Consider the following 25,315-nt stretch of genomic DNA (forward strand, 5'->3'; position numbering starts at 1 on the left):
ATTGACATCTGTCACCAATCAAACGAGTAATAACCCTCCACTTCCCCCCTCCCTTCACAGACTGCCGATAAATTAAACACATAGTAATATGAATAACAAAGGGATGTGAGGAATTTCCAATGCAGAAAGTGGGGCTGAAATAACGGTGGAGGCATAAATGCACCCCATCTTTCATTCTGACGCGTTATTTTAGCTCGCAGTAAACATCCCCGGGTAATATGAGTCATGGTAAACGCAAAATACACAACGATAAAATGTCTGGTTAGCTGTTTAAAGCTTGATAAGTCCTTTTTCCTGCACAGAGCGCCGGATCAGATCTGTGTTGCCAAAAATGTTGTGCCTATCTCTGTTTTCTAATAAAAGGAACTGTTATGCGATAAACTGGGACTTTTAACGACACGAACTTAACACATTGTGGCCTGTTTATGTAAATGTACAAACACCGACTCCATTTTGCAAGGTCTTAGTTTGCAGCCTGCCGTTGTAATTCGCCCTCACAACACGTGACGGCATCGTGAAATCTTCACCTTCCCGATATATTTTCTAACTTGGAGGTCTCTTTTTTATCTAAATGTTCTTGATTACTGCTGTAACCCAGAATAGAGGAAGTTACGCCTTTGTTGGTATGGGGGAACAAATGGCGCGCTTGATAACAGCGTTGTAGATGTTTTTACCTGGATAAAATAATCTGTATAATGTGAAAGGACATTAAAGAACGCTATTAATAGGCATTTCTTAGGGTGAAACGAGGACAAAAAAATGACAGGTCACGCTTATTATAGCTAAGACTCATAGAGTTCTCTGAGGTTTTCTCCTAGTGCATTATTGTGAGCCGAGTATCGTGATATACAGACTGGGGGATGGGAGGCAGAGGCGATTGGTTAGTCAGGCACAGTCAGGGCTTGTTTCAATGTAACCAGGGGCAGGTCGGCAGAAAGGAAACAATCATTTATGCAATATGAAACCTTAAATGTTAACTACGTTCTTGTGAATCATGAACTTTTATTGTTAGCTACTTCGCCAAAATGGAGAGGATCTGACTTGCTAATGAATAGGTGAATTTTTATTTTTTGAAGGGACCGCCGGTCGAGCAATAAAGTAAAGAGAATGAGCACAAGGTCCTGGCCTAGTGGTGTTGCGGCGGCTGGGATTTTGCAGATCCGTTCTCACAAATCGGAAAAAAATCACGCAATATGTCCAAATTTAAGACGGTTTCACTTGGTTTTGTTGTGACCGAGATGTAAATGGTAAGATTTCGGCGGATTTCGAACGTCCGGAGATTTTAACGTGTCATATATTGTGATTTTCTATGTGTCTGTGTCTGCATGTGTGTGAACTAGCGAGTGTAGTTGGTATGGTCGTTCAGTACAGTAGCTCGCTGCCTGAGGACTCAGGCTTGATGTTGACGGGAAGCGTTGCCATTTTTGTGAATGCATTTCATGTCTAACCCATCACCAGACCGAATTACCGTCTACTTTGTAAATAATGAATTTCAACTTTACTTTGACTGAAGACAGTGCAGCACGATACGTCATTTTTTGTATCCAAGTCTACATGTTACTGCCCGTAACGTGACCGGCTGGCGGAAGGTAGCCATCTAGCTGGCTAGCACACGTTAGTAAGGTAAGGATGCGAATAGTTTTTAAGCGATATGGTGCAATTTCACGCTTTTTTGGCGGACTGATGAAGAAACCGAATAAATGCGAGTGATTGGTTTAATACAAATTTAATGACGGCGAAGTTCGATACATTCATTTTCAGATACCAGTGGGTCGGCAGTATAGACATCGCATACATTTCCCTTAAGATACCGAACAGCATTGTTGCGACGCTCGGGTTTTGCCTGAAATGGTATTATTTAGACCTCTACGTTTTCTTCCCAAGAAGTGAACTTGTATGAAGATCATATATCACAGTCGCATACTGTCCCAAAGGATGCTTTGGTTTATGTGTTGATGAACTGTATGTGCTTTTGTGTTGTCAGGATGGAACCATGTCGGCGTGAATTAGTCGTGTGAATTGTCCATCAGGGATGCCTTGGAATGCTGCGCTAATCGCCGGGAGTTTCTGGTGCCGGACGGCCTTCTCGCATCTTGCGGAAACCGGAGCAGTGCCCAGCTTGGACTAGACCCGCCGCGTGCCATGCATCTGTCATCCACACCTGCCCTGAAAGCCACATCGTCGTTTGCGTACAATCAACAGGATACGACGTGCTACAGCCCCCTGAGAAGACTCCAGCACCTGACCTCCATGGTTTCCGGGCCTGACCTGGGTTTGCCGGAAAGAGACCCTCAGGGTCGGGGGGATCTGCACTCTCAGAAGTTGATGGGGGGCAGTGACTTCGGGACCACCCTGGCCCACATGTGCCCGATGCCTGGCAAAAGTGAGACAGGCGCCTATTTGCCCGGCCAGGACTTGGATAGGAACGGCTTCCCCCCGCCCGCTCCGGACTTCTGCCTGAACCAGTCGACTCCCATGTCGAACGGGACCCTGCACTTTGAGTCCACCCTCTTTGACAATGAAGACAGTGAAGAAGAGGAGGTGGAGGAGGAAGAAGAAGAACATGGGATGGGATTCCTGAAACATGCATCAAAGAAAGACTGCAAGAGTAATTTCAAAGACCCCAGCGCCCACTGTAGCGCTAGGGTGGATTTTAACGCCAGCAAACCAGACCCTGACAGCCGCGGTGTGGTGGGTCAGAAGCTAGCGGGGCCAGGCCTACCTGTAGAAGAGTGCTCCTCGGTGCCCGGTACCAAGTTCATGGCCCCGGTGGATGAGGCGGAGGTTTCAGATGAGTACTCGGACAGCGATTGCGAGTTGCCCACGTTGGGCTACAGCAGTGACCCGTCCCAAGCCATGGCTGACCACTGCGGCACTTCTGCCAACCCTGTAAGCTACCTCTCTGAGCTCCCATCCTTCCCCATTTGCACAGCCCCACTCAATCAAGGGTTGCCAGTTTTTACAATAATTGCTTCAGTTAGGTGGAAATTGATACATGTACTAAGAATGCTAAGCATAAACTAAGCATAAACAATCACTAAGGATGGCATGTGGATGTGTCTGTGAAAACATTTATTTCTAAAATGTTTGTAAAAAAAAAAAAAAGAAACTGGTGAAGACTTGGGAACAATATAATAATTACAATAACCAGAGGAGAGGTGTAGAGGAGAAATTGTAGTCAGACTCATGTTGCACAGATTAAAACGATAACACTGTAAAGTCAAATGTAATATAAAGTATCTGTTAGATAGTGATAAAAACTGTCTATCCCTGTGGGCAAAGTGTTTATTCGCTGGTCATAGTGTGGGTCATTTGAACACTGCGGGGTGTTCTGTCAGTCCCAGTGGTTTGTTTGTGTTTGTTTCTTTTAAGATTTTCATGCGCGTGCCGTGTTGATATTTGATTAATTTGGCTGAATCTGCAACCGCTCGTTTGTCAGTTGAATTTAACCTGCAGTGGGATAGCTGTTCTCAAGATGACAAACTTGGTTTCTCGAATTTCACAGACAAAAAAAATAGATGCATTTTAAAAGGAGTCATTGACCAGTTTTCTGCCTTTGTTGCCGTGAGTCCTGCTAGTAAACAGTCGGATTGCCCTGTTGAGATATAGACAGTGACAACATTTTGCGCTCTAGATCACAGGGATAGTGTTCTAATGATAAATTGTTGGGATTCAGAGTGGCGCAGTATGGTGTTTTCATCAGTCATGGATGTACTGGCTGAACGTTTGTGCTGTCCTTAATGAACCTCTTAAAAATTGCTGCTTGGACAGAGCAGCAGTGTGTTTTATGGACTGTATCAAGCTTATGGCCCTCTCCAGAGTCCATTCGTTTCATGCTGGAGGCTCGTGTGTCATTGCACCATCTTCTGAGAAGTAGTGATTTTTTTAGTCTGATTTGAAAGTGGAATATCAACCGTCCGTCATTTGACTCAAAAACATGACCAAAATGGATTGCTGCTCTTGTTGGAGAATGTGAAAAAGCATGAAGGGGTAGAGTGCTGGACTTTGAGGAACATTTCATAATATTGGTGATATTCTGCTTGAGCAGCTGTGGATGCCCTTCTACCCAAACCTTTGAAGAAGAGTCATGAACTTGGATAAGTTTAATAACTAGACCATGATTTACAAAGGAAGAATATGACTTGTTTCATTCAGTTCTTTACATTCATTAATGCATTATTACAGGAGGTAATCAGCCATAATTAGTTCATAATCTTCAGTAATTTTAGTAATGGATTTGGAAGTCTCAGTTGGATATGTCCTCCCACCAACTAATCTTGCTTTACCATGTGGACCAGAGCAGAATTATGCTCCTAATTTTGAACCAGATTGTGTCATGAAGGTTAACTGTGTTTGCCCAGTTATAATTATAACATTCTTATAACATTCTTGACTGTTATAATTGAATTTTAATAGAGAATCATTTGTTTATGTTTAAAGTAATCAATATGCACACAAATACGTGTGTCAATGCATGCTCAGATGGATTGGTTAAATTCAGTATTCAATTTAGCTATTTTCATCACTTATTCTCAGATCATGCACTTTGACTTCGTCATGAAAGGGAATGCCTAATCCAACTGGAGGAAGTGTTTAAATTACGTTACATTACCTAATATGCATTTAGCAGATGCTCTTATTCAGAGCGACTTCCAACACAATAGAACATAAGTGTCAAGCTGAATGAGCAACAGTTTCAGACCAGGCTAACAATACTGCCAGACCAGTGAGTGTGAGCATAACACTATTCAAGCCCTGCCACAACTTGTGCACCCTGACTAGTATATATGTCATTTTGGAAAATATATGATTGTGGTACCTTAAAGCAGTTGAGTTCAGCAGGTGGTGGAAGATTAGATGGACTGGCTGCTGTGGTTATATGTAGTGTAATATTGCTCTGCATTGTCTTGTCCCCTGTTTGCTTGTAGCCCACTAGTCCAAGGAAGAAGGCCCCCCCAGAGGTGAAGTACTCCGTGGGGGACCTGGTGTGGGCCAAATTCAACCGCAGACCCTGGTGGCCCTGCCAGGTGATCAATGACCCGCTGGATGGAACCTACACTCGAATGAAAGGTGGGTCTTTGCTCATTATCCTGACCTGACATGGACTCCTTTGCTTCCTTCGCATTTCTCCAGCGATGCCGCAATGCCTGTGACTTTGCCGGAGGCTTGCTTTTCCTTTCCCCCTGCGGGCTTCTGCACATGCCCAGTGGTCTCATAAAGAGCCCCTCTTCCTAATGGGATGTTAGGGGTGGACTGCTGCTTTAAAAGTGCTCTTCTGGGAGAGACGTTAAGAATTCACCCGCAGGGAAGGCGTTTAGATATTAGCTCCCATGTTAGTGGCTCTTACAGGGTTGATTTATAAATGGTACATCCAATCAGAGACTTTCTCTTTGTTTATCTGGATACAGTTTGGCCACCTGTTTTGACTGTTGCATGCAGGCAACATGTAACACTGTGGATTTTGTTAGTCTCTCTCTGGTGGACCCTGTGGGCTGTGTCTTTTGATAGTCTCTCTTTGGTGGACCCTGTGGGCTGTGTCTGACTTTATGGTGTGTGGTGTAGACTGTGGTATGTATCTGCTGGCACTAGAGACAGAGGTGTGTGTCTGATCCTATGGTAGACCCTGCGGTGTGTTTGTCTGATTCTATGTCAAACCCTGTGGTGTGTTTCTGATTCTGTGGTAGACCCTGTGGTGTGTGCACAACTGGTGTGTGTCTGTCTCTGTAGTGGAGAGGGTGGTTTGGGTTTGACTGTATGGTGAGTGTGTGACTCTGCGGTAGAGGCTGTTGCGTGTGTGTGTGTGTATGACTCTGATGCGCTTGCTTCGTCACAGAGCCCAGCCGAAGGCCCTGCCGGCAGTACTTTCTGAGGACCTTTGGAGAGACGGTGGACCAGGCCTGGGTCCCTGGGAAGGCCACCTGTTCCTTCGCAGGGGGCCACCAATTTGAGCAGCTCCCTGTGCTGCGAAGGAGAGGGAGACAGAAGGACAAAAACTACAAGTACACGGTAACCACAGACCTCCTCTACAAACTCACCGGAACAAGAATCCTTACCTGGATAAACCGCCAATATAGCCAGTTTCTGATACTCTGACTCGGAGGGCAACCGTGGCAAAAATAATCAATATACAAAATGTAAATTTAAATGTGTTTACCTTGACAAATAAAATTTATCATCAAATAATATTTAAAACTGCTAGGTGTAGAGCTAACAGTCAGTTATTAAACAAATAAGTTACGTAATTCTTTGTGTTGTATTTACTTCTTGTATAGAATGTAACTCAACCCAACCAAATCCCAAAGTACAGACAATTACTTAACCTTCAAATACAGGGTAACCAATACAAGCATTGTTTTTAGTTTGTATGACTGCCTTTTTACTTTTTTACTTCTTTCTTGGTATTGTTGAGCAACACTTCAGCTCTTGAACCAGAATAATGCTCCGCATGATTGAAGAGAAAGTTGTCATTTTTGCCTGCTTGCTGTCATTCTTTAGATAGCAAAACGTTTTCTGGAGGATTGGAGAGTCAGTGTGCTGGAAGCTGAAGCGCTGCTTCCCGAGGCCCTGAAGAAAGCGCTTCCAGTTGCACCTGCTGAGAAGAAGAGTCCGAGCGCCCCAGTCACAGAGGATCAGGTCACAGACACTCCGTCCCGCCCCGCCGCGCCCCCCTCACCCGCTCACCTCTCCAACGGGAAAGCGCCGCCCCCGAACGAGCCCCCGCGAACGAAGGACAGCGGGACCAAGAAACCGCGCGTTAGAAGTAAGTCGGGCGGCGCGTCCAAAACGCCGGTCGCTAAAAACGATGGACCAATCTCCAAGAAAGCAGGCGGCGCGACGAAGAGACCCCACAATGTGCCTGCCGCAGCCGGTCAGCTTGAGAAGGAGCCCAGGGACAACCCCTACTCTGACCTTGATTCCGTACCCAAGATCCTTTGCCCCAAACCTTCTGAGAAGACCTCAAAGCAGGACAACAGACCAACAGCGTTGCCTGCTGGGAAAGCGGCAAAAAAGAAGCAATCGGGGACTAACGGGAAGGCCGTGTGGTCGAACAGGGAGGGCAGAACTCCAGCTTTGTTGGACTCTGAGCACAGTTTTGATGATCTCCTCTTCAGTGATGGGACTGTAAGTATGGAGAACATAAAGCAGGAGAGTTTTAGTCCCCCGGAGCTGCTGGACCTGCACAACCTGTCCCGGAAGCCCGTGGACGAGCACTCGGCCTGCCTCCCGGCCAGCAGCCGGCTGATGACCAGGGCGCTGAGGAGCCAGGAGCAGGAGGATCGCAGGGAGAGGGTCCTCCGCAGCGGACTGCGCAGCCGAAACGCAGAGCCCCCATTCGCCAAACCGGAGGTGGAGCAAGACGATGCTGTTGCTGCTAGGTCTCCCCCTGATGCATTGGAATCGTCACACGGCCCCCAGCGGGCAAACCCACAATCCTCAGCTGGCGCTTTTCCGACCAATGAGACTACACCTCCCACAATCCCTGGCTCTCCCCGAGACACACCGCTCCTGAAATACACGGCTACGAAGCCCCAGAAAGACAGCGTCCCCAACGGAGCACTGATTAAGGCCGAAGAGGAGGACTGCTGGATCCCTGGTTCCTCCGGTGCTTCTCTGCACGTGAAAAAAGAGGGCGGCCTGTCGGATATCTCCTCCTGTTACTCCTCCTCGCCTCCCCTCTCCCCAATGGACGCCTTCCAAGACATCAAGGAAATAACCTTCAAGTCCCTGATGAACGAAGACGGCGCTCCAGGCAAGCCTGTTACCTTCCGGCCGGATTCAAAATTCCAGTTCAGCACCTTCCTGATGCTGCTGAAGGACGTGCACGACATCAGAGAGCGGCACGGCACCCCTCTGATGATGGGGGCGGGCACAAAGGGCCCCAGCCGGGCGCTGATGAAGGAGGAACCCTCTCTGATGCCTCCCCTCCCGGGGGAGGAACCAGCGGGCGGACAGGGTCCCGGTCTTTACGAGCAGGACTGGACTGCAACGACCAGGGTGCGAAACGGTCAGCGGGGAAAAGCGGCAGATTCCAAGTGCCCGCGGCCGAGACCCAAGAGGGTGAGGCCCAGGCCCGCCCCGAAGAAGAAGCTCTCCAAATACGAGGGCGATCCCGTTTTCTCACCCTCGAAAAGCGTGCGGCCCAAAAAGCCGCGCCCCCCGGAGGCCAAGAGGGCGGGCGCCAACAGCGTGCCCCTGGAGCTGGCCGAGCATGCCTACGGGCGGGACCTCGCGCACGACGGGAGGGCGGGCGGAGACCCCACCAGCGGCCACGGTGCCCTCCCGGAGGGGTGCGGCCAGAGCAGGGTCAACGACGTGGCCCCGAAGAAGCGCTGGCAGAGGCAGGAGCAGGGCGGGGCCGCAGGGGAGAGTCCGGAGGGGTTCGGCAGGGGAGGGGAGCCCCCCACGGAGGTGCCTTCAGGACTAAGCGGTGCCCGCGCAGTTGTCCCGGGACAAGCTCAAGACCCCTCCAGGCCTTCTCATCCAAAGAACGACACAGGTGTGCACGCTCAATCTCCAGCTGCTTCTGAGGGGAGGGAAGTCCCAGCAGGTAAGGTGGGATTTTCGTGGAGGAAAACGAAGATCGAATGATATGAAACTTTTTTTTTTTTTTTTCCTGTGAGGGTAACTGTTTGAACTAAGATTTCATTGTCAGGATCTCGAGTGCTTCGTTTTTTTTATGTCGTTGTTAAACGTCTCTTCCACAGCACATTCAGAAAACAAACGCCTCAGAAAGCCGAGTAAAAGACTGATAGAATGGACCGAAGAATACGACAAGATTTACTCTGTGAAGAAGAAGCCGAAGAAGAGCACAGAGTCTTCTGTAACGGTAAGTGAACCAAACTCGCAACCCTGTGCACTGTGATGTCAGAGAAAGGAAAAGAACCTCTTTGCTGCTTGTGCTCACATAGCAGGATGAGGTCTCTGGGGGTGAGGTGTCATTTTCTTTTTCAGTTCAGTTCAGTTAGCATTGGGATCTCAGTCCTTTTTGTGTTCGCAGTCATGCTTTACCATGGTACTCAAAGCATTTGTGTTGAATTTCACTAGTGGTCATTGTGACTTACTAAGTTCAAAGTAACGTTGAATCTAACTTCTGTGTAACAGCATGGGTGACATACATTTGTTGAAAAGTAAAACCATCGTAAAATGTTTAGCTAATTCAGAAGAATGTCAGGGCTCAAGATTGAATTCATTATTACTGTTTTAATGTGATGGCTTTTTCCTGCCAGATGTGTTCATTGGCAGCGAAATTCCTTCTGAATGCTCTTAGAAGGAAGTGATCGTGATTGATATTGTAATGTCTGATAAGAATAATTGCTCCTCATTTAGACACTTGCAAACACGCTGGAGGCATAAGCTTTTGATGCTGTCTGCTTATCATAAGGCCAGTTGCGTCACATAAAGACAGACTCCAGTGAAATTGGAATTCTATCATTTTTGGAAAAAAAGTATAGAAATGGCATTAAACTCATTCGCTCCTGAGAGCAGCTGAAACAAATTTCCATAGATATCTGACATCACATTGGTATGCTTTGATGTTCCTCTGAAGAAAAAAAAAGCATTTCAGGTGAAGGTTCTGCCCTTGTCTGGGCTCTATACAGATGATGTGACAACTAAAAACAACTTTTATGATTCTCCACTGGAGCTTACCATACACCATTGGTGGCTAAAAGTTGTATGCAGGGCAGGACTCAGAGATTTGCCTCCACAGCTATGTATACAGGGTACATTTTGCAAGAGGTTGCTTCTTTAACTGGCTTTATACAAAATATTGGTGCAAAGATTCGGTGCAGCGTGTGGAAGCTATTTCCTTTAGCTGTCCTATATGTTGAAAGCCACTGTACATACAGCGTGGTGCAAGTAAATTAGCATTCAGGTATTCCATCTTTAAGACTCATCGACCCCACCCTCTCACAAAAGAGTTGTGTGTGTCAAGTAACACCGCCCACATTAACATTTGATGAATATTAAATGTTTAAAATAAGCATTTATAAGCAGTCATAGTGGGAAGGAGCAGGGCTCGTAACCGAAAGGTTGCTGGTTCGATGCTCTGCTGGGGCACTTCCCTTTTACCCTTGGGCAAGGTACTTAATCAACAATATCCAGCTGTATAAATTGATAACATGGGTAAAATTGTAACCTATGCAGGTCACCCTGAATAAGAGCGGCTGCTAATAAACAATAACGTGATGTAAAGCAACTGTCAAGTGTGTTAGCTTGGGAATTTGGAGGGATTGTCATGGTCAGCAGGAGTTTATTTTAGGTCGAGGCCGCTATAAAATCTAAATCAAAATCTATGGCAATTCCTCATCATGGCTTCTCTGCACAGAACAACAAACTAAAATAGGAATGAGAAAGAAAAAAAAAATGTCCAAAGTACCACAATGAGGATAGCACTGAACTTCAGTGGTTTTATGATTGTCTGCCACTTGATCACGCCCTCCCTGCCCGTCATATTCCTGGAAGTTAAGGTTCTAACCCTTAAACATTTGAAAGCTCTTGCCTGTAAGCTTTGGCCTATAATGTAATGTCAATTATCAACAATCAGTCAGTTCAATCAGTTCCAACATTTTGACAAAAATGGGTAAAACCGGTGAAATTCCACTGGTGTCTGACCTGCATGCAAGTTGTCATTGTCTGTGGTTCTTAAGACACTGAGTCACAAATGGCTTTTATGTTCCATTTAAAATAATGACCCATTTTTGGGTCCTAAACTGGACTGATCAAGGTGAGAGCACCTTGGGAGACAGTTTCAGATTTTAAAAGGCAGCAGTTCTTTTGGGGGCATTCACATTGCATGAAAAAACAGTGTTAATATACCAGTTAATGTAACACTAATATTTATTATTGGTATTCAAAAACTGCTTTCTTCATACTGTTCTCCCTCAGGAACCCCAGCCAAACAGCGGCAGAACGGAGCAGCTGGCGTCAGGGAAGATCATGCAGGACCTGATAAGCTCGCTGCCGGAGCTGCAAACTCCGCCCCCCGAGGAGCAATTAAAGGCTCTTGTTGCACAAGACCCGGCAGTCTTGGAACAGACTCCTCCCCAAGATGGCCACCCCCCTCCCGTAGATACACTAACCCCACCCCCTGAAGCGCCTTCGCCTTCGGGTGTGGGGGAATTAGGGAAAATTGATCATTCTGTGGTATCTGGTAAGAAAAGTTTTTTTTTTTATTATTATTAATTTAAATGCACATGCAGTACCAGTCAAAAGTTTGAACACACCTGATTAAGATAAAGGGAAACATGCATTCAAAGACATTTTGATCTAAAGACTTATGCCTAAATACTTGAAATTTGTTTCTTTGACAAATATTAATCATGAAGTTGATGCCTATGTGTGAATTTATTTAAAAAAAAAAGCCAGATTTTTTAAATGATCTTAAAGAATCTAAAATATAACAGTTTTGATTTGTTTATAACACTTGGTTATTGCATAATTCCATTTGTGTTATTTCATAGTTATGACATCTTTCCTATTATTCTAAAATGTGGAAAATAGTAAAAATAAAGAGAGAAAAATGTGTCCAAACGTTTCACTGGAACCTTATGTTAAAGAAAAACAACTTTCCTGGAGGTCACACCTGGCCTAGTCCCCAGCAAATTAGGGCAAGAAAATTCATGAAGGTACCTTACTCCTCTCTTCCAACAGAAAACCATGAGAGAAAGAGACAGAGGAAACCAACCAAGAAGATCTTGGAGTCTGCCATAGAGGCAGAGCCTATTACAGTCCCAAAGAAGAAGGTATTGCGAGAGTTTGACAGTCCAGACAGTCTTTAACCAAGACACTTAAGTGTTTCAAAACTTGGACCTCGTGCTGTCATTCTTTTGCTGTTGCATGTCTGTTATGCATCACTGGCGGTCATGACTGAACCCATCGCATTTCCATTGTAAAAACACTGTCGTGCCATGGCCATTCTAATGAGAGCACCACATCTGAACCTCTGTAGATGTTCAGGAAAGACGTGTGGGGACAGGGAAGAAAGAGAATTGAATATCAGCATATCAGGTCCACTGTCTTAAAGCTCATAGAATGGAAGCAGGCCTCCATTTTCCCAACTCATTCAGGTAGACAGGTTGACACTGCAGTGGCATTTTCCCTTGCCAATGAAGAGTTTTAATTAAAAAAAAAATCCTATTAGAAGCATGTACCAAATCATTTGATTGCATCATTGATTGATACTGCCAGCATTCTACTCATTACAAGTGATGTATCTCTTGGAATCAAGTACAATACATAGCAAGGCGATAACAATTGCAATAGTAGTGGGTTAGTAGGTTACCTGGGAAAGGCTGTCTCTATTTGGGGAAGTTGAAATCTCCTGCACAGACTGTTCCTTGTCCTTGATACCTCCATTTCTGTCTTCTTGGCAAAAAAAAAGGGAGAAGTTGTAGAGGCTTATTTAATCATATCTGTTAATCCTCATAGTTGATCTCCTGTTGGGCAGTATGATGTTCTCAGTATGATTAAAATATTATGTGTTGATAGTTTTTAATAAATTTATCAAAAGAACCCCTGCGCTTCCATTAAACACGTGTTTGCTCTGGACTTGTAGTCATCATGGCTGCGCAGTCTGCCTTTGAGGAGTTTGTGTAGTAAAAAGTGGGTTTTATGTTTGTATTCCCATCTGTCTCGTTTCTCCCTCCTGTTGGTCGGATCAGGAGTGTAGGGAGCCAGCTAGATGGACAGGGGAGGAGTGGAAGAGCCAGGACAATCAGGAAGTGCTGCCGGAGGTGAGGGTGTGGGCGCGCGCGGGACGCGGCGGGGGGGGAGAAGAGGAGGAGAGAAGGGGGGGGCCGCTCCGCCCCAGACCGCGCGCCTCGCAAAGCTGACGCGGGGGTGGCGGGCCCTCACAGCACACCTCACAGAGCCTCACCTTCCCGCCTCATAAACCCTCCACAGCCCCCTCTTGTTTGTTTGCTGCCGTTTCCCATTTCGCATCACCGTTCGACCGGCAGGGTGAGGCAGCTCGGCGGGCGCAGAACTCACCGGGACTCTCTGTGTTGCAGGTGAAATGCGCGAAGAAAGAAGTGCCTGTATCCGCCTTGTCATGCCACGCTCCCTGCTCGGGTAAGTGAAGCGGGTCAGGACCGGCGCTCTGTGCCGATTTTAAAGGTCCAGTCCCTGGCTTGTCAGAGTTCGGGGTTCTCCCTGGGGCTGTAGAGGAGATGGGTGGTGTTTGTGCAGGGGAGGGGAAGTTAAGGTCAAGATTACAGAGAAATCTGATCCGCGTCCAGCTCGTGGGGGCTCTCTCTCCATTTTGCAAAGTGCCCCTTCTGGTCAGACACATATACAACGGGCAAACAAATCTTGCACGGCAGTGGTGTAGAGACAGAAATGTCGGATCTTGGCAGCAGTTTTTGAAATATTTCAACTAAATGGTATCAAAATTTTCTATATGAGAGTTATGATTGGCATATGATGATTTAAAGATGTTAGTAGTTCATCTGTCACATGATTTTGGAATATCTTCTACAGGACATTTACATTTACATTTACATTTATACAGAACCAGTCAAAAGTTTGGACATACCTGATTAAGATAATGGGAAACATGCATTCAAAGAAATTTTGATCTAAAGTTTTATGTTTAAATGCTTGAAATATGTTTCTTAGGTCATCAACTTCACTATTTATATTAATCTATGTATGAACTTCTTTCCAAAAAATTGATTCGTTGTGATTTGTTTAACGCTTTTTGGTCACTGCATAATCCCATTTGTTTTATTGTGTTATTTCATGTCTTTGTAGTATTTTAAAATGTGGAAAATAGTAAAAATAAAGAGCAAACTTTCTATGAGTAGGTGCGTCCAAACTTTTGACTGGTAAAGGTAAATCTGTGTGACCTGTCCATCCTCTTTCAGATAAACAGGAGAGCTCCTCCCCCTCCCCCCGCCGGAAGAGCCTGGAGGGAGGGGCCAGCTGCGACACCACCATGGATGGAGAGGGAGGCGACGGCGATCTCCATGCCAACGGCGAGGGCGCGCTCGACTCGGAGGTCAGCTTACGGGGTCTCGTCGAAAACTGCCTGGGTGTGATACTGCAGGGAGGGGACCTGAGCAGATAACTGCACTTAGAGGGATCGTTTTCCTTTTAATACACACGATCATGACGGTTGTATGACGCCGGGTACGGTTACTCCTCAGGGCTTTTCATCTGACGGTTTGCTCTCTCTGAAGGAGCCCTCGCTGGCCGATGGAGGGCTCTCCCTCAGCAAGAGACCTCCCGGGGAGAGAGGGGGCGCGGCCTCCATGAAAGAGAACGTCTGTCAGGTGAGGGAGTTGCTCCTCTGCAGCGCTTGGCTCTGTTACCACCTCAGTGCCCCCCCCCCCCCCCCCCCCCAAAAAAAAAACACCTGCTACCTCTAGGTGCTACCTCTAGGATTTGATGTTTATTTTATGTCTAGTATTGTGATGTATTTTGGATTCTGTGTTCTGGTAACTCATGTATCAGAGTATACTTGGCTTCTGTTGCCTTGTGCGGTTGCACAAATGAACTTGTGGTGGGGCTTGAACGGTGTTACGCTCGCACTCACTGGTCTGGGATCATGTGTAATTTCGGCACTTGATCGCTTGTATGACTATAGAATTACAATTTGCACTAACTGCGCGATTTAGATTTGACGGGGGGGGGAAACCAGAAGGGTCTGGGACCAGCGTTTGTGTTAATGTCAGCGGAACGTAGGTGTGACCGGCGTCCTCTCAACCCCCCCCCACAGGTGTGCGAGAAGACGGGAGAGCTCCTGCTCTGTGAGGGTCAGTGCTGCGGAGCGTTCCACCTGCAGTGCATCAGCCTGACCCAGACGCCGCAGGGCCGCTTCATCTGCAACGAGTGCACCACAGGTGAGGCTTCCTAACTCCGATATCTATTTCTGCCGTGGAGCTCGAGCCAGGCTGGCTAGTTTGAGTAAGGCTGATGGTTCTCAGTTTTTTTTTGTGGTGCTAGCCCTGTGTCAGCTCAGCTTGCTGGCGTCACTGACACTGGCCTACTTATTCGCTTATTCGAGAGCTGGGGGCCAAGTCTAGCAGTTGTGTAACTCTGTGGTTTCCATCTGCACGGAAGGTAGAGAAGAGCATGTCGCTGTCGCTGGTCACGGCAAAGGTAGTGAAAGCCTTGACAAGAAAGAACCTGCCTTGACTTCAGCCACAGTCCAAGGCTTGATCTAGGAAGATGCCAGCATTCAGTACAGTACGAGCATAGTTCTGGATGAGGTCAATGCAGAGAGCAATCGTTTTCGAGCTCGCGCTAGCCTGGTTCTAGCTGCACAGTGCAAAAGCGGTTTATGTGAAACCAGAACAGACCAGAATATACACTGTGTGTGAAATAAGAACTAAAGAGGTACCACCAAGAGTCTGTGAATAATTTGGTGCCCACCCCAATTAATGGCTTTTTGCCAATTAGTTATACCATAAAGGTGATAACTTTACATTGTGGGAACCACCCCATCTGTCAGTGGGGTGATGTAGGGCTGTCGAATCACGGGTAGAGCTAAAACTGATCTGGAGTCAGTGCATCTGGGCAGAATGTATATATATACACACACACACACAGGAAGCTGTAAGCGGTGAATGCTCTGTGCGGCCCGTTGCAGGTGTGCACACCTGCTTTGTGTGCAAGAAGCCCGGCTCGGACGTGAAGCGCTGCATGATCCCGGTGTGCGGGAAGTTCTACCACGGCGAGTGCATCGCCAAGCACGCGCCCACCGCCCCCCAGGGCCGCGGCTTCCGCTGCTCGCTCCACGTCTGCCTGTCCTGCTACATCACCAACCCCAACAACCCCTCCGTCTCCAAAGGTGGGTTACCCCCGCACCCCCGCACCCCCGCTGCCCCGAACACTTCTGTCCATAAGACGTAGCCGGCTGATAGTGGGTAGGGCTTGAATAGTGTTAAGCTCACACTCACTGGTCTGGGGAGTGTTGTTACCATGGTCTGACACTGTTGCTCTTTTAACTTGAATGGACACACTTATGTTCTATTGTGCTGGAAGTCGCTCTGAGGTGTCTGCTCAGTGAATGTAAAGTAATGTAGTGATATTCCAGCAGCCATGGCCATTGCTTCAGCTTTCGGGTTAGGGAAAGGCTGCTGTAAGCGCTGCCGCAGTGAGGACTGTGTAACCCGTCCCTCCTCCTCCTCCCGCAGGCCGTCTGACCCGCTGCGTGCGCTGCCCTGTTGCATACCACGCCAACGACTACTGCATGGCGGCCGGCAGCGTCGTCCTGGCCAACAACAGCTTCCTGTGCCCCAACCACTTCACCCCCCGGCGGGGCTGCCGAAACCACGAGCACATCAACGTCAGCTGGTGCTTCGTCTGCTCTGAAGGTCGGTGCCAACTCTCCAACGTCCCCCTCTCCTGACACCCCAGGAGAAATGGTCCTGTCATTTCAAATGTAAATGTGTTGAGAAAAGTATTCCACCTCAATCCCTGCCCCCTAACACATTTACATTTATTCATTTGGCAGACGCTTTTATCCAAAGCGACTTACATAGGTTACAGCTCTTTACTCTTTACTCTCCACTTATACATCTGGATATTTACTAAGGCAATTGTGGGTTAGGTACCTTGCCCAAGGGTACAGCAGCAGTGTCCCAGCGGGGATTGAACCGGCAACCTTTCGGTTACGAGTCCTGCTTCTTACCACTGTGCCACACTGCTGCATTTGCTGTTTATTTTATGTCTAGTATTGTGATCTGTTTTTGATTATGTGATCTAGTGGCTGGTGTGTAGAAATATGCTTGACTTCCCTTGTCTAGTCAGGTTGCGCAAGTTAACTTGTGGTAGGGCTTGAATAGTGTTATGCTCACACTCACTGGTCTGGGAGCGTTGTTAAGCCTGGCCTGACACTGTGGCTCATTCAACTTTAATAGACACACTTCTGTTCTATTGTGGTGGAAGTCGCCCTGGATAAGAGCATCTGATAAATGAACGTAATGTGATGTAATTTATGGTGTTTTTAAAGCCCTGTCGTTGCGTTACCGCGGTCTCTCTGCAGGGGGCAGTCTCCTGTGCTGCGAGTCCTGTCCTGCGGCTTTCCACCGCGAGTGTCTGAACATAGACATGCCCGAGGGCAGCTGGTTCTGCAACGACTGCCGGGCCGGGAAGAAGCCTCACTACAAGGACGTGCTCTGGGTCAAAGTGGGCAGATACAGGTCCGAATGGTTAAAGAGTCCCTTTTGTTTAAGGAGCTGTAAGAGTTTAGACCTTTTAATTCTCACCAATGTAGAGAGTATCGTTCTTTTCTGTCAATTAAAGTGATGATGTTTCACTTTAACTGTTCACTTTACCCACATTAATGGTTTAGTTTACTGCCCTCTGCTTGATATTAAATGTCATATTAACTATATGAAATTCATGTTAAAATAATGTAATGTAATATTACTTATTAATTAATTATTTGTTTTCCTGGCAAATATTTATTGACTGAATCCATTCATATGAAGTGCTTTGCTCGAGGGTACAACAGTCAGGCCCCCAGCTTGGGAGACTGGACTCTGTCCCTGGCTTCACCCTTTTGTCCGCCGCTCTTGCGTTTCAGGTGGTGGCCCGCAGAGGTGAGTCACCCCAAAAGCATTCCCGAGAACATCCAGCGCATGAGACACGACGTGGGGGAGTTCCCTGTGCACTTTTTCGGGTCCAAGGATTACCTGTGGACCTACCAGGCCCGGGTCTTCCCTTACATGGAGGGAGACGCCAACAACAAGGACAAGATGGGGAAGGGCACGGACGCCATCTACAAGAAAGGTACTGGCTCATGCATTATTGAGGTCTGCTCTAGTGCATACCTTAAAGGTAGCATTATAGGTAGTAGGCGTGGACTACATTTCCCAGAATTGCTTTTCTCAGGGGGGTCACAGTGTTTATCTCTCACCAGCTCTGCATGAAGCAGCACAAAGGTTCCAGGAACTGCAGGCGGAGAAGGAGATGAGGCAGCTCCAGGAAGACAGGAGAAATGACAAGAAACCTCCACCATACAGACACATAAAGGTACTGTCTTCACCTTCCAGAAAACCAGAAAAAGCTGGTGGAAACAAAAGACGAAAACACCCTCCTGCAAACTGTTTTTTGAACAACATTTCATGGAAAGATGACATTTGCCATATATTGCCATATATTTGTACTTCAAACTCTTTCTGTTTGACTTAAATGCGGAATCACCATAATTAAGATACAGTACCAGTCAAACATTTTGACATGCCTGATTAAGATAATGGGAAACATAACATTCAAAGACATTTTTTTTCTAAAGGCTTGAACTTAAATGCTTGAAATTTGTTGTTTTTAAAAACATTTTTTTATTTAAAAATATTTTTTGGCTACTTTAAAGAATCTAAAATATAAGAGAGTTATGATTTGTACTCTTTTTTGTGTCACTGCATAATTCCATTTGTGTTATTTCATAGTTTTGATGCCTTTACTGTTATTCTAAAATGTGGAAAATAGTATAAATAAAGAAAGTTGTGTTCAAACTTTGACTGGTACCATAAGTGTCTAGGATTAAATACTTGCTTATTGAACTGAGCGCTCACACATGACTGGCCGTTATCCTCGATCCCAGGTGAACCGGCCAATAGGGAAGGTGCAGATCATCACGGCCGACCTGTCGGAGATCCCGCGCTGCAACTGCAAGGCGACGGACGAGAACCCGTGCGGCATGGACTCGGAGTGCATCAACCGCATGCTGATGTACGAGTGCCACCCGCAGGTGTGCCCGGCGGGCGAGCGCTGCCAGAACCAGTGCTTCACCAAGCGTCAGTACACCCCGGTGGAGATCTTCCGCACGCTGGCCCGGGGCTGGGGCCTGCGCAGCGTCACCGACATCAAAAAGGTTAGCGTCCCGCTCGCTATCTCTCACAGAGGAACTCTCAATGACAGTCAGAATGGGGGCACTCTGTGCTGTTTTCTAGTCATGTACTGATACTGGGATTCAGCTGGCATACTCTGGTGTTGTCCAGTCACATGCGGGTGAAGCTACACTGCTGCCAGTTGCCCTGTGTTGAGCACAAAATGGATAATGTTACACAATACCTTTGCCAGACCACATTTGGAGTGCTGTCTCCGGTTCAAGCAACGCATTAAGGATGCAGAGGCGCTCAGAAAAGTAAAGAGAAGGGCAACAAGACTGCTTCCAGATATCCGACACTTAAGTTATGAAAAGAGATTCAAGACAAACAATATCCCTCGTCCTGTTTGTATTCTGTCCCTGTTCTACCCTTGTGTCCTGTGTTGGTTTGGTGCCCCATAGCGGGCCCCTCTGAGCTGTTTTCTGGCTTTGCGCTCTCAGGGCGAGTTTGTGAACGAGTACGTGGGCGAGGTGATCGATGAGGAGGAGTGCCGGGCGAGGATTAAGCATGCTCAGGAGAACGACATCTGCAACTTCTACATGCTGACCCTGGACAAGGTGGGGCTGAGTCTCACTGCAGACAGCCGTGTGGGAAAACACTGCATTTATGCAAATGAATAATCAGGTTTATTTTTTTATACAGTACCAGTAAAAAGTTTGATGCATGTCATAAGGGAAACATGTATTCAAAGACATTTTGATCTAAAGATTTCTGCTTAAATGACTGAACGATTGCCAGTTTGTTTCCTTGCTGCTGTTTCTTTCCATAAAATGTAAAATATTTTTTGGCTATTTTGAAGAATGTAGAATATAAGAGTGTTGATTTGTTTAACACTTTTTGTTCACTGCATTATTCTATTTGTGTTATTTCATAGTTTTGATGTATTTACTATTATTCTAAAATGTGGACAGTAGTACAAATCAAGAAAAAACCCTTCTATGAGTAGGTGTGTCTGACTGGTACTGTATATTTTTCTGAAGTGAAGCAATTTTAGCTTTGCGTATATCTCAAGAGCTCAAAAGTAGTATGCTAGCTTGAAACCCACAAAGCTGTGCTGGCCAACGATCTTTTAGCACAGAGTTTCTCTAATGGCAGTTGTTGCCTGTTTGTGCCTGTAGGACCGGATAATCGACGCCGGGCCCAAGGGGAACCAGGCCCGCTTCATGAACCACAGCTGCCAGCCCAACTGCGAGACGCAGAAGTGGACGGTGAACGGGGACACGCGGGTGGGACTCTTCGCCCTGGTGGACATCCCTGCAGGTGAGACACCTTCAGAGTGCAGTCAGGCTAATGGTAACCTCCTCTTTGGACCAGTAAATCATTTTGGGTTAGGTGGTTCTGTGAGGGTTACCATAGAATAACCTTCATAGAATTGAATAATTAAAGAATTATTGCTCATTCAACTTGAATTGATATACTTATATGCTGTTGTGCTGGAAGTCACTCTGATTAAAAGCATCTGCTAAATGAACGCAATGTAATGTACCAATCAGTAATCCATTAGTATCCATTAATCCATTTTTATCAATGAAATTGGTATTGTGCAAATATCGGTCCAGTGGTCCAGACTTGTCTGTGTTGCCATCTCTCATCATAAATGTGTCCCCCTCCTTCAGGTGTGGAGCTCACCTTCAACTATAACCTGGAGTGTCTGGGCAATGGGAAGACTGTGTGCAAGTGTGGAGCTCCGAACTGCAGCGGCTTCCTGGGAGACAGACCCAAGGTGAGGATCGGGCGGGCTGGATGGCTGATCAATAGTCTTGACTCCTTCTCTGGCTGAGTTCTTCAGATCTGAGGACCTGTACAAAAAAATAATAAATTGAGAATATTTTTCAGACAATATATTTTTTAGCTCTATAAATGTGTTGAAAATATGGTTGGCCATTGGTATATTTCAGCATTATATTTTCTTCACTGTGGTGCAATGTGGGCCTTGCAGCGTGACAAATAACCTCTGCGATTTGCCTGCGGAGATTATTTTTCCCACACTGCGAGTCTCACAATGCTTCACTGTGGCGCACTGTGGGACTCGTAATGTGAAAAATAATCTCTGCAGCTGTATGGATACCAGTTTTTTTTCTGTCACTGAAACGGTGAGTGCGTGTGTCTGTGCGTTTCAACTTGCCTGGGCTCTCTGTCCTCAGAACCAGCCCTCAGCGGAGGACAAGGCCCGCAAGCTGAAGAAGAAGGTTCCGGTGAAGAGGAAGAACAAGCTGGAGGTGCTGAGGGAGCGTGAGGATGAGTGCTTCAGCTGTGGGGACGGGGGGCAGATCGTGTCCTGCAAGAAGCCCGGCTGTCCCAAAGTCTACCACGCAGACTGTCTCAACCTGTCCAAGAGGCCTGCAGGTCAGTCCACGTACTTACCTACAAGAGGGTCTTTTTGGTTCGTGTGTGCCTTTACATTAAATTACATTACATTCATTCAGCAGACGGTCTCATCCAGGGTGTCTTTCAGCCCAATGGAACATAAGTGTATCAACTAAAGTTGAATAAGCAACAGTATTAGACCAGGCTAACGACACTCCCAGATTAGTGAGTGTGAGCAAAACACTATTCAAGCTCAACCCCAAGTTAACTTGTGCAACCTGATGAGACGAGGGAAGCCAAGTATAGTACCATATATCAGTCACTAGAACACCGCATCCCAAACGCATCGCAAAACTATGCCTAAAATAAACAGCAAGTATGACAAGCAGCAGGTGACCACTGTGGGGAGGTCATTCCACCACTGAGGGACCAGTACAGACAGGGATCGTGTTTGAAAGGAGTGACCCCATTCAGATGGGACAGTCAGTTGCCACATGGTTGCAGCCTTAACTTATACACATCTATTGCTGTCCTAAGGAGCACATGTCCCCCTTCTGTGGTTCTATAAAAAATTGGCATGACTGTCTAAACCTTAGCGGTGTCAGCATTACATTATTAAATCTTAAAAAGTGATCAATGTGTGAGAGACATCATACCAGAGTTTCCATTAAAGATGTCACTTGAGTGTAGTGTCTGCAGTATCATTTGAAGGCCTTCTTCATAATGTCTCCAATAATGAGTATCGCCCCACAGCCACAACTCAGAGACTGAGACTGAATCGAAGGCAGAAAAGAGGTGTCATTCTTTTTTCACGGTTACAAACACCACTACCATCATAACCCTGCACTGTTTGCAGAATTGAAATCGACATTTTGCAGAAATTGACATTTTGAAATTGACACCTGTATGTTCACATAATAAGAAGACAAAGTTGTTGTGTTAAAGGTATGCAGAGGTCTGAAGGCAGGCGGTTGCCTTTTGAGACTTTCAAAGGGCTTGAGTTCGCCCCACACACCTGTTCCATACCTCAGGGTCAGTCTGCCATTCAGTTCATAGGGCCTCCACATTGTCATGGTCAGTCAGTACAACCCAACCAGGTGATTCACTCTTAGTAACAAGTGCTCTAGTCCCTCATTCAAGTCCTGCCAGTAACCTGAAATAGTGCTCCATAGTGGTTGCCATGCTGACTGTGGTACAAATGTGGTGCTCATTGCAGCTCAGATTTGTTTTTCATTGAGACTAGTTACCTAATTAATGAATGTAGGGTTCATTAAGGCTCATAGAAAGGTTTTTCTTTGTTTTTACTATTTTCCAAATTTTAGAATGGTAGGAAAGTAGTAGTAATCGTAATAGTAAAGACATCAAAACTATGAAATAACACAAATGGAATAATGCGGTACAGTATTTTTTGGCTACTTTAATTCTTCAAAGTAGCCAAAAAATATTTTTTAGTTAATTTTTTTTGGGATAGAATTCATACATAGGCATCAATGTCACTATTTATATTTGTCGAAGAAACAAATTTCAAGCATATAAGCATACAAGCATAAGTCTTTAGATCAAAATCTCCCTGAATGCATGTTTACCACTGTTTTAATCAGGTGTGTCCAAACTGTTGACTCGTACTGTATGTATTGGATGAACACTTCTTTATTCACTTGTGCGGCTGTGTATGTAGGCATCTGACCAGCACAGGCTGGGGGGTGTGGTTGTACAGTTTTGGTTCTGTTCTGATTGGGGCCTGCCCGTGTGTTTCAGGACGCTGGGAGTGCCCGTGGCACCAGTGCGATGTGTGCGGGAGCGAGGCGGCCTCCTTCTGCGAGATGTGCCCGAGCTCCTTCTGCCGCCAGCACCGGGAGGGCATGCTCTTCATCTCCAAGCTGGACGGCCGGCTGTCCTGCAGCGAGCACGACCCGTGCGGGCCCGACCCGCTGGAGCCCGGCGAGATCCGCGAGTACGTGCCCGAAAAGGCCGCCCCGAGGGGCCCGGGCGGGGCCCTGCCGCAGCTGCCCCCCCTCACCGCCGGCGCCGCCACCCCCGCCCCTGCCGCCGGGACCGGCCAGCCTGCCCCCAAACCGATGCCTGCGCCCATCTTCCCCGCCCGCGGCCCTGCCCCGCCCCCCCTGTACATGTCAGACACTGCTGCTCAGCTCCCCCCCACTGCCCAGGGCAAGCCCATCAAAAAGGAGGAGGCGGAGAGCAAGGAGGAGGGACCAAAAGAGGTGGAGCAGGGCGCCGAAGACCTGGAGGAAGATGAGGAGGCGCTGGAGGAGGAGGAGGAAGAGGAGGAAGAGGAGGAGGAGGCTCTGGATGAGGATGGGGAGGAGTTTGCAGAGGTGGAGGAGGAAGAGGAGGAAGAGGAGGAGGGAGAGGATGAGGAAGGGTTTGAAGACGGTGACGCCGAGGGGGCTGTGGAGGGGGAGGGGCTGGAGGATGAGGAGGAGGGCTTGGATGGAGAGGAGGAGGGGTTTGAGGTGGAAGAAGAGGAGGAGGAGGAGGAGGAGGAGGAAGACGACGACGTGTTTGAGATGGAGGACGACGCCAACAGCACGGAGCTGAAGGACACAGAGTGAGGTGACCTCACGTTTCACACAACCAGGCCACCAGGGGGCGGCAGCAAGGCTGGATCACCCGGATGATAGCCCAGCCAAGCGCAAACTGAACTTATGTGTGCATGCAACTGTTTCACATGGTTCTTGCAGGGTGATAAGAAACTGCTGAAGTCCAGCAGAGGTTCCCCAGAGCACCTCTCTGCCCTGCTGTTAAGTGATCTACATGAGCGAGTGGAGTTGCTGCTATTGAGGCTTCTCAGTGCACTCTGAGGTCCTCATGTTTGGACATTAGTCGTGTCTGGTGCTGTTTTATTGTTTGTATGTCCAGTTGTTTTTTTTTTTCTTGAACTTGTTTACATTTAATCGTCTTCTCCTCTGAAAATACGTCTACACGAAATGCCGAAAACCCTTCAGTACGGCCAAAATCGACCAACCAACCAACACCGTCTTAGCGGAGCGGAAACGTGGTGTCAACGCTAAGGTGACCAACAAAAACTTATAGCATCCACAGCAAGGATGGTATCTCTGAATCCACCAGTGAACTGGGCCCGAGAGAGAGGTCTACCAAACTGAGAGCCCTACATTAAAAGGTGTTTTACTGATAAGATAACTACCATTGTCAAGTTCTTACTGCTATGAATAAGTGTGTCCAGACTTGGCTGGATTTGTTTTGGCTTACTGTGAAAGTGTGTAATTCTGTAATGTAGGCAGGACCTGTAGAAAAAGGTGCAACGCACACAGCCTGCATTAATGTAGCGGTTTTTCAGTTTATCTCCGACTACAGCCATCAAAATACTCCACGAACCCGTCTTCATCTGACGCACATCAAAGCCACAAACCAGAGCAAGGGAGAGATTTTTGTCAATATCATTGGAGATGTTTGAAGATGTGCTGCATTTCTTAATGTTCTCTCACTGACATGGACTTGGTTTGATTTTTCTTTGCTGGGCCAAAACTGACCAATCAGATGTAATGTGAAAAGCCAAAGATGTCAGTTGGTCGTAGGACAGGTGGTGCCACCTGGTGGATGGTGAACTAATTCACGGTGAGGTTAAATCAGGCCTGCTGCTGATGCTGTTGCTGAAAGAATCCCCCATGGCTTGCTCTTCTCGTAGCCTTTGGTTTGGATGTAGCCTAGGGTCACCGACATATCTCGGAAAGATCGTTTTTTGGCATAATGGTGTTTTTAATCGTATTTGAATAGTTTCTAGCTCCAGAGTGCGTCACTTTTGAGGATGGAGTGGCAGAGGTGTAGAAAGGCCCTCTCTCGTCCTAGTCTCGGCCTCACAAAGTGTCTAATCACGACTACCGGACCTCCATCCCGGTCTGCTCTTACAGCCATCCAGAGTGGCACATGCCTTTAGCCACATACAGTGTAACTACATTATTCTAATTCTAATCATTCACCTATACCTTGTGCAAGTTAGTATTTTACACAATATTTTTCTTTCAATTCTTTTTTAACCATGCTTTGATTGTTCTTATGGCTTTTTTGAGGTGTTTCAAAGGTCACTGCAGTTAATCACCAAGTGTATTGGTTTTATTCTGAATGGACAAACGAGAGGTTTACCACATGGATCCACCTTGTGGTAAGCTTGTGTTGCCTGTGACTGACTC

The 25,315-nt window shown here is 46.9% G+C and overlaps 1 protein-coding gene across 1 annotated transcript; it reads left to right on the forward strand.

Moving 5' to 3' along the window:
- The first annotated feature begins 692 nt into the window (after positions 1-692).
- nsd1a (nuclear receptor binding SET domain protein 1a) lies at positions 693-23,808 on the forward strand. Its single transcript, XM_036548499.1, has 25 exons — positions 693-1,247; positions 1,985-2,889; positions 4,929-5,070; positions 5,834-6,006; positions 6,496-8,497; positions 8,706-8,827; positions 10,888-11,152; positions 11,653-11,744; positions 12,663-12,734; positions 13,011-13,071; positions 13,866-13,999; positions 14,181-14,273; positions 14,720-14,843; positions 15,593-15,793; positions 16,140-16,319; positions 16,991-17,147; positions 17,534-17,739; positions 17,870-17,982; positions 18,554-18,823; positions 19,280-19,396; positions 19,958-20,099; positions 20,456-20,562; positions 20,984-21,185; positions 22,905-23,482; positions 23,746-23,808. Exons 2-25 carry the CDS (start codon positions 2,143-2,145, stop codon positions 23,806-23,808), a joined length of 6,363 nt encoding a protein of 2,120 aa, XP_036404392.1. The 5' UTR covers positions 693-1,247; positions 1,985-2,142.
- The last annotated feature ends 1,507 nt before the right edge of the window (positions 23,809-25,315 follow it).

This window comes from Megalops cyprinoides, chromosome 16, assembly GCF_013368585.1.
Source record: "Megalops cyprinoides isolate fMegCyp1 chromosome 16, fMegCyp1.pri, whole genome shotgun sequence".
Lineage (NCBI taxonomy): Eukaryota > Metazoa > Chordata > Actinopteri > Elopiformes > Megalopidae > Megalops > Megalops cyprinoides.

Coding starts and splice junctions, on each gene's coding strand:
- nsd1a (XM_036548499.1), top strand. CDS start 2,143: ATGCATCTGTCATCCACACCTGCCCTGAAAGCCACATCGTCGTTTGCG. Junction 15,794..16,139: donor CAACCCCTCCGTCTCCAAAG/GTGGGTTACCCC, acceptor CTCCTCCCGCAG/GCCGTCTGACCCGCTGCGTG. Junction 20,100..20,455: donor CCTGGTGGACATCCCTGCAG/GTGAGACACCTT, acceptor CCCCTCCTTCAG/GTGTGGAGCTCACCTTCAAC.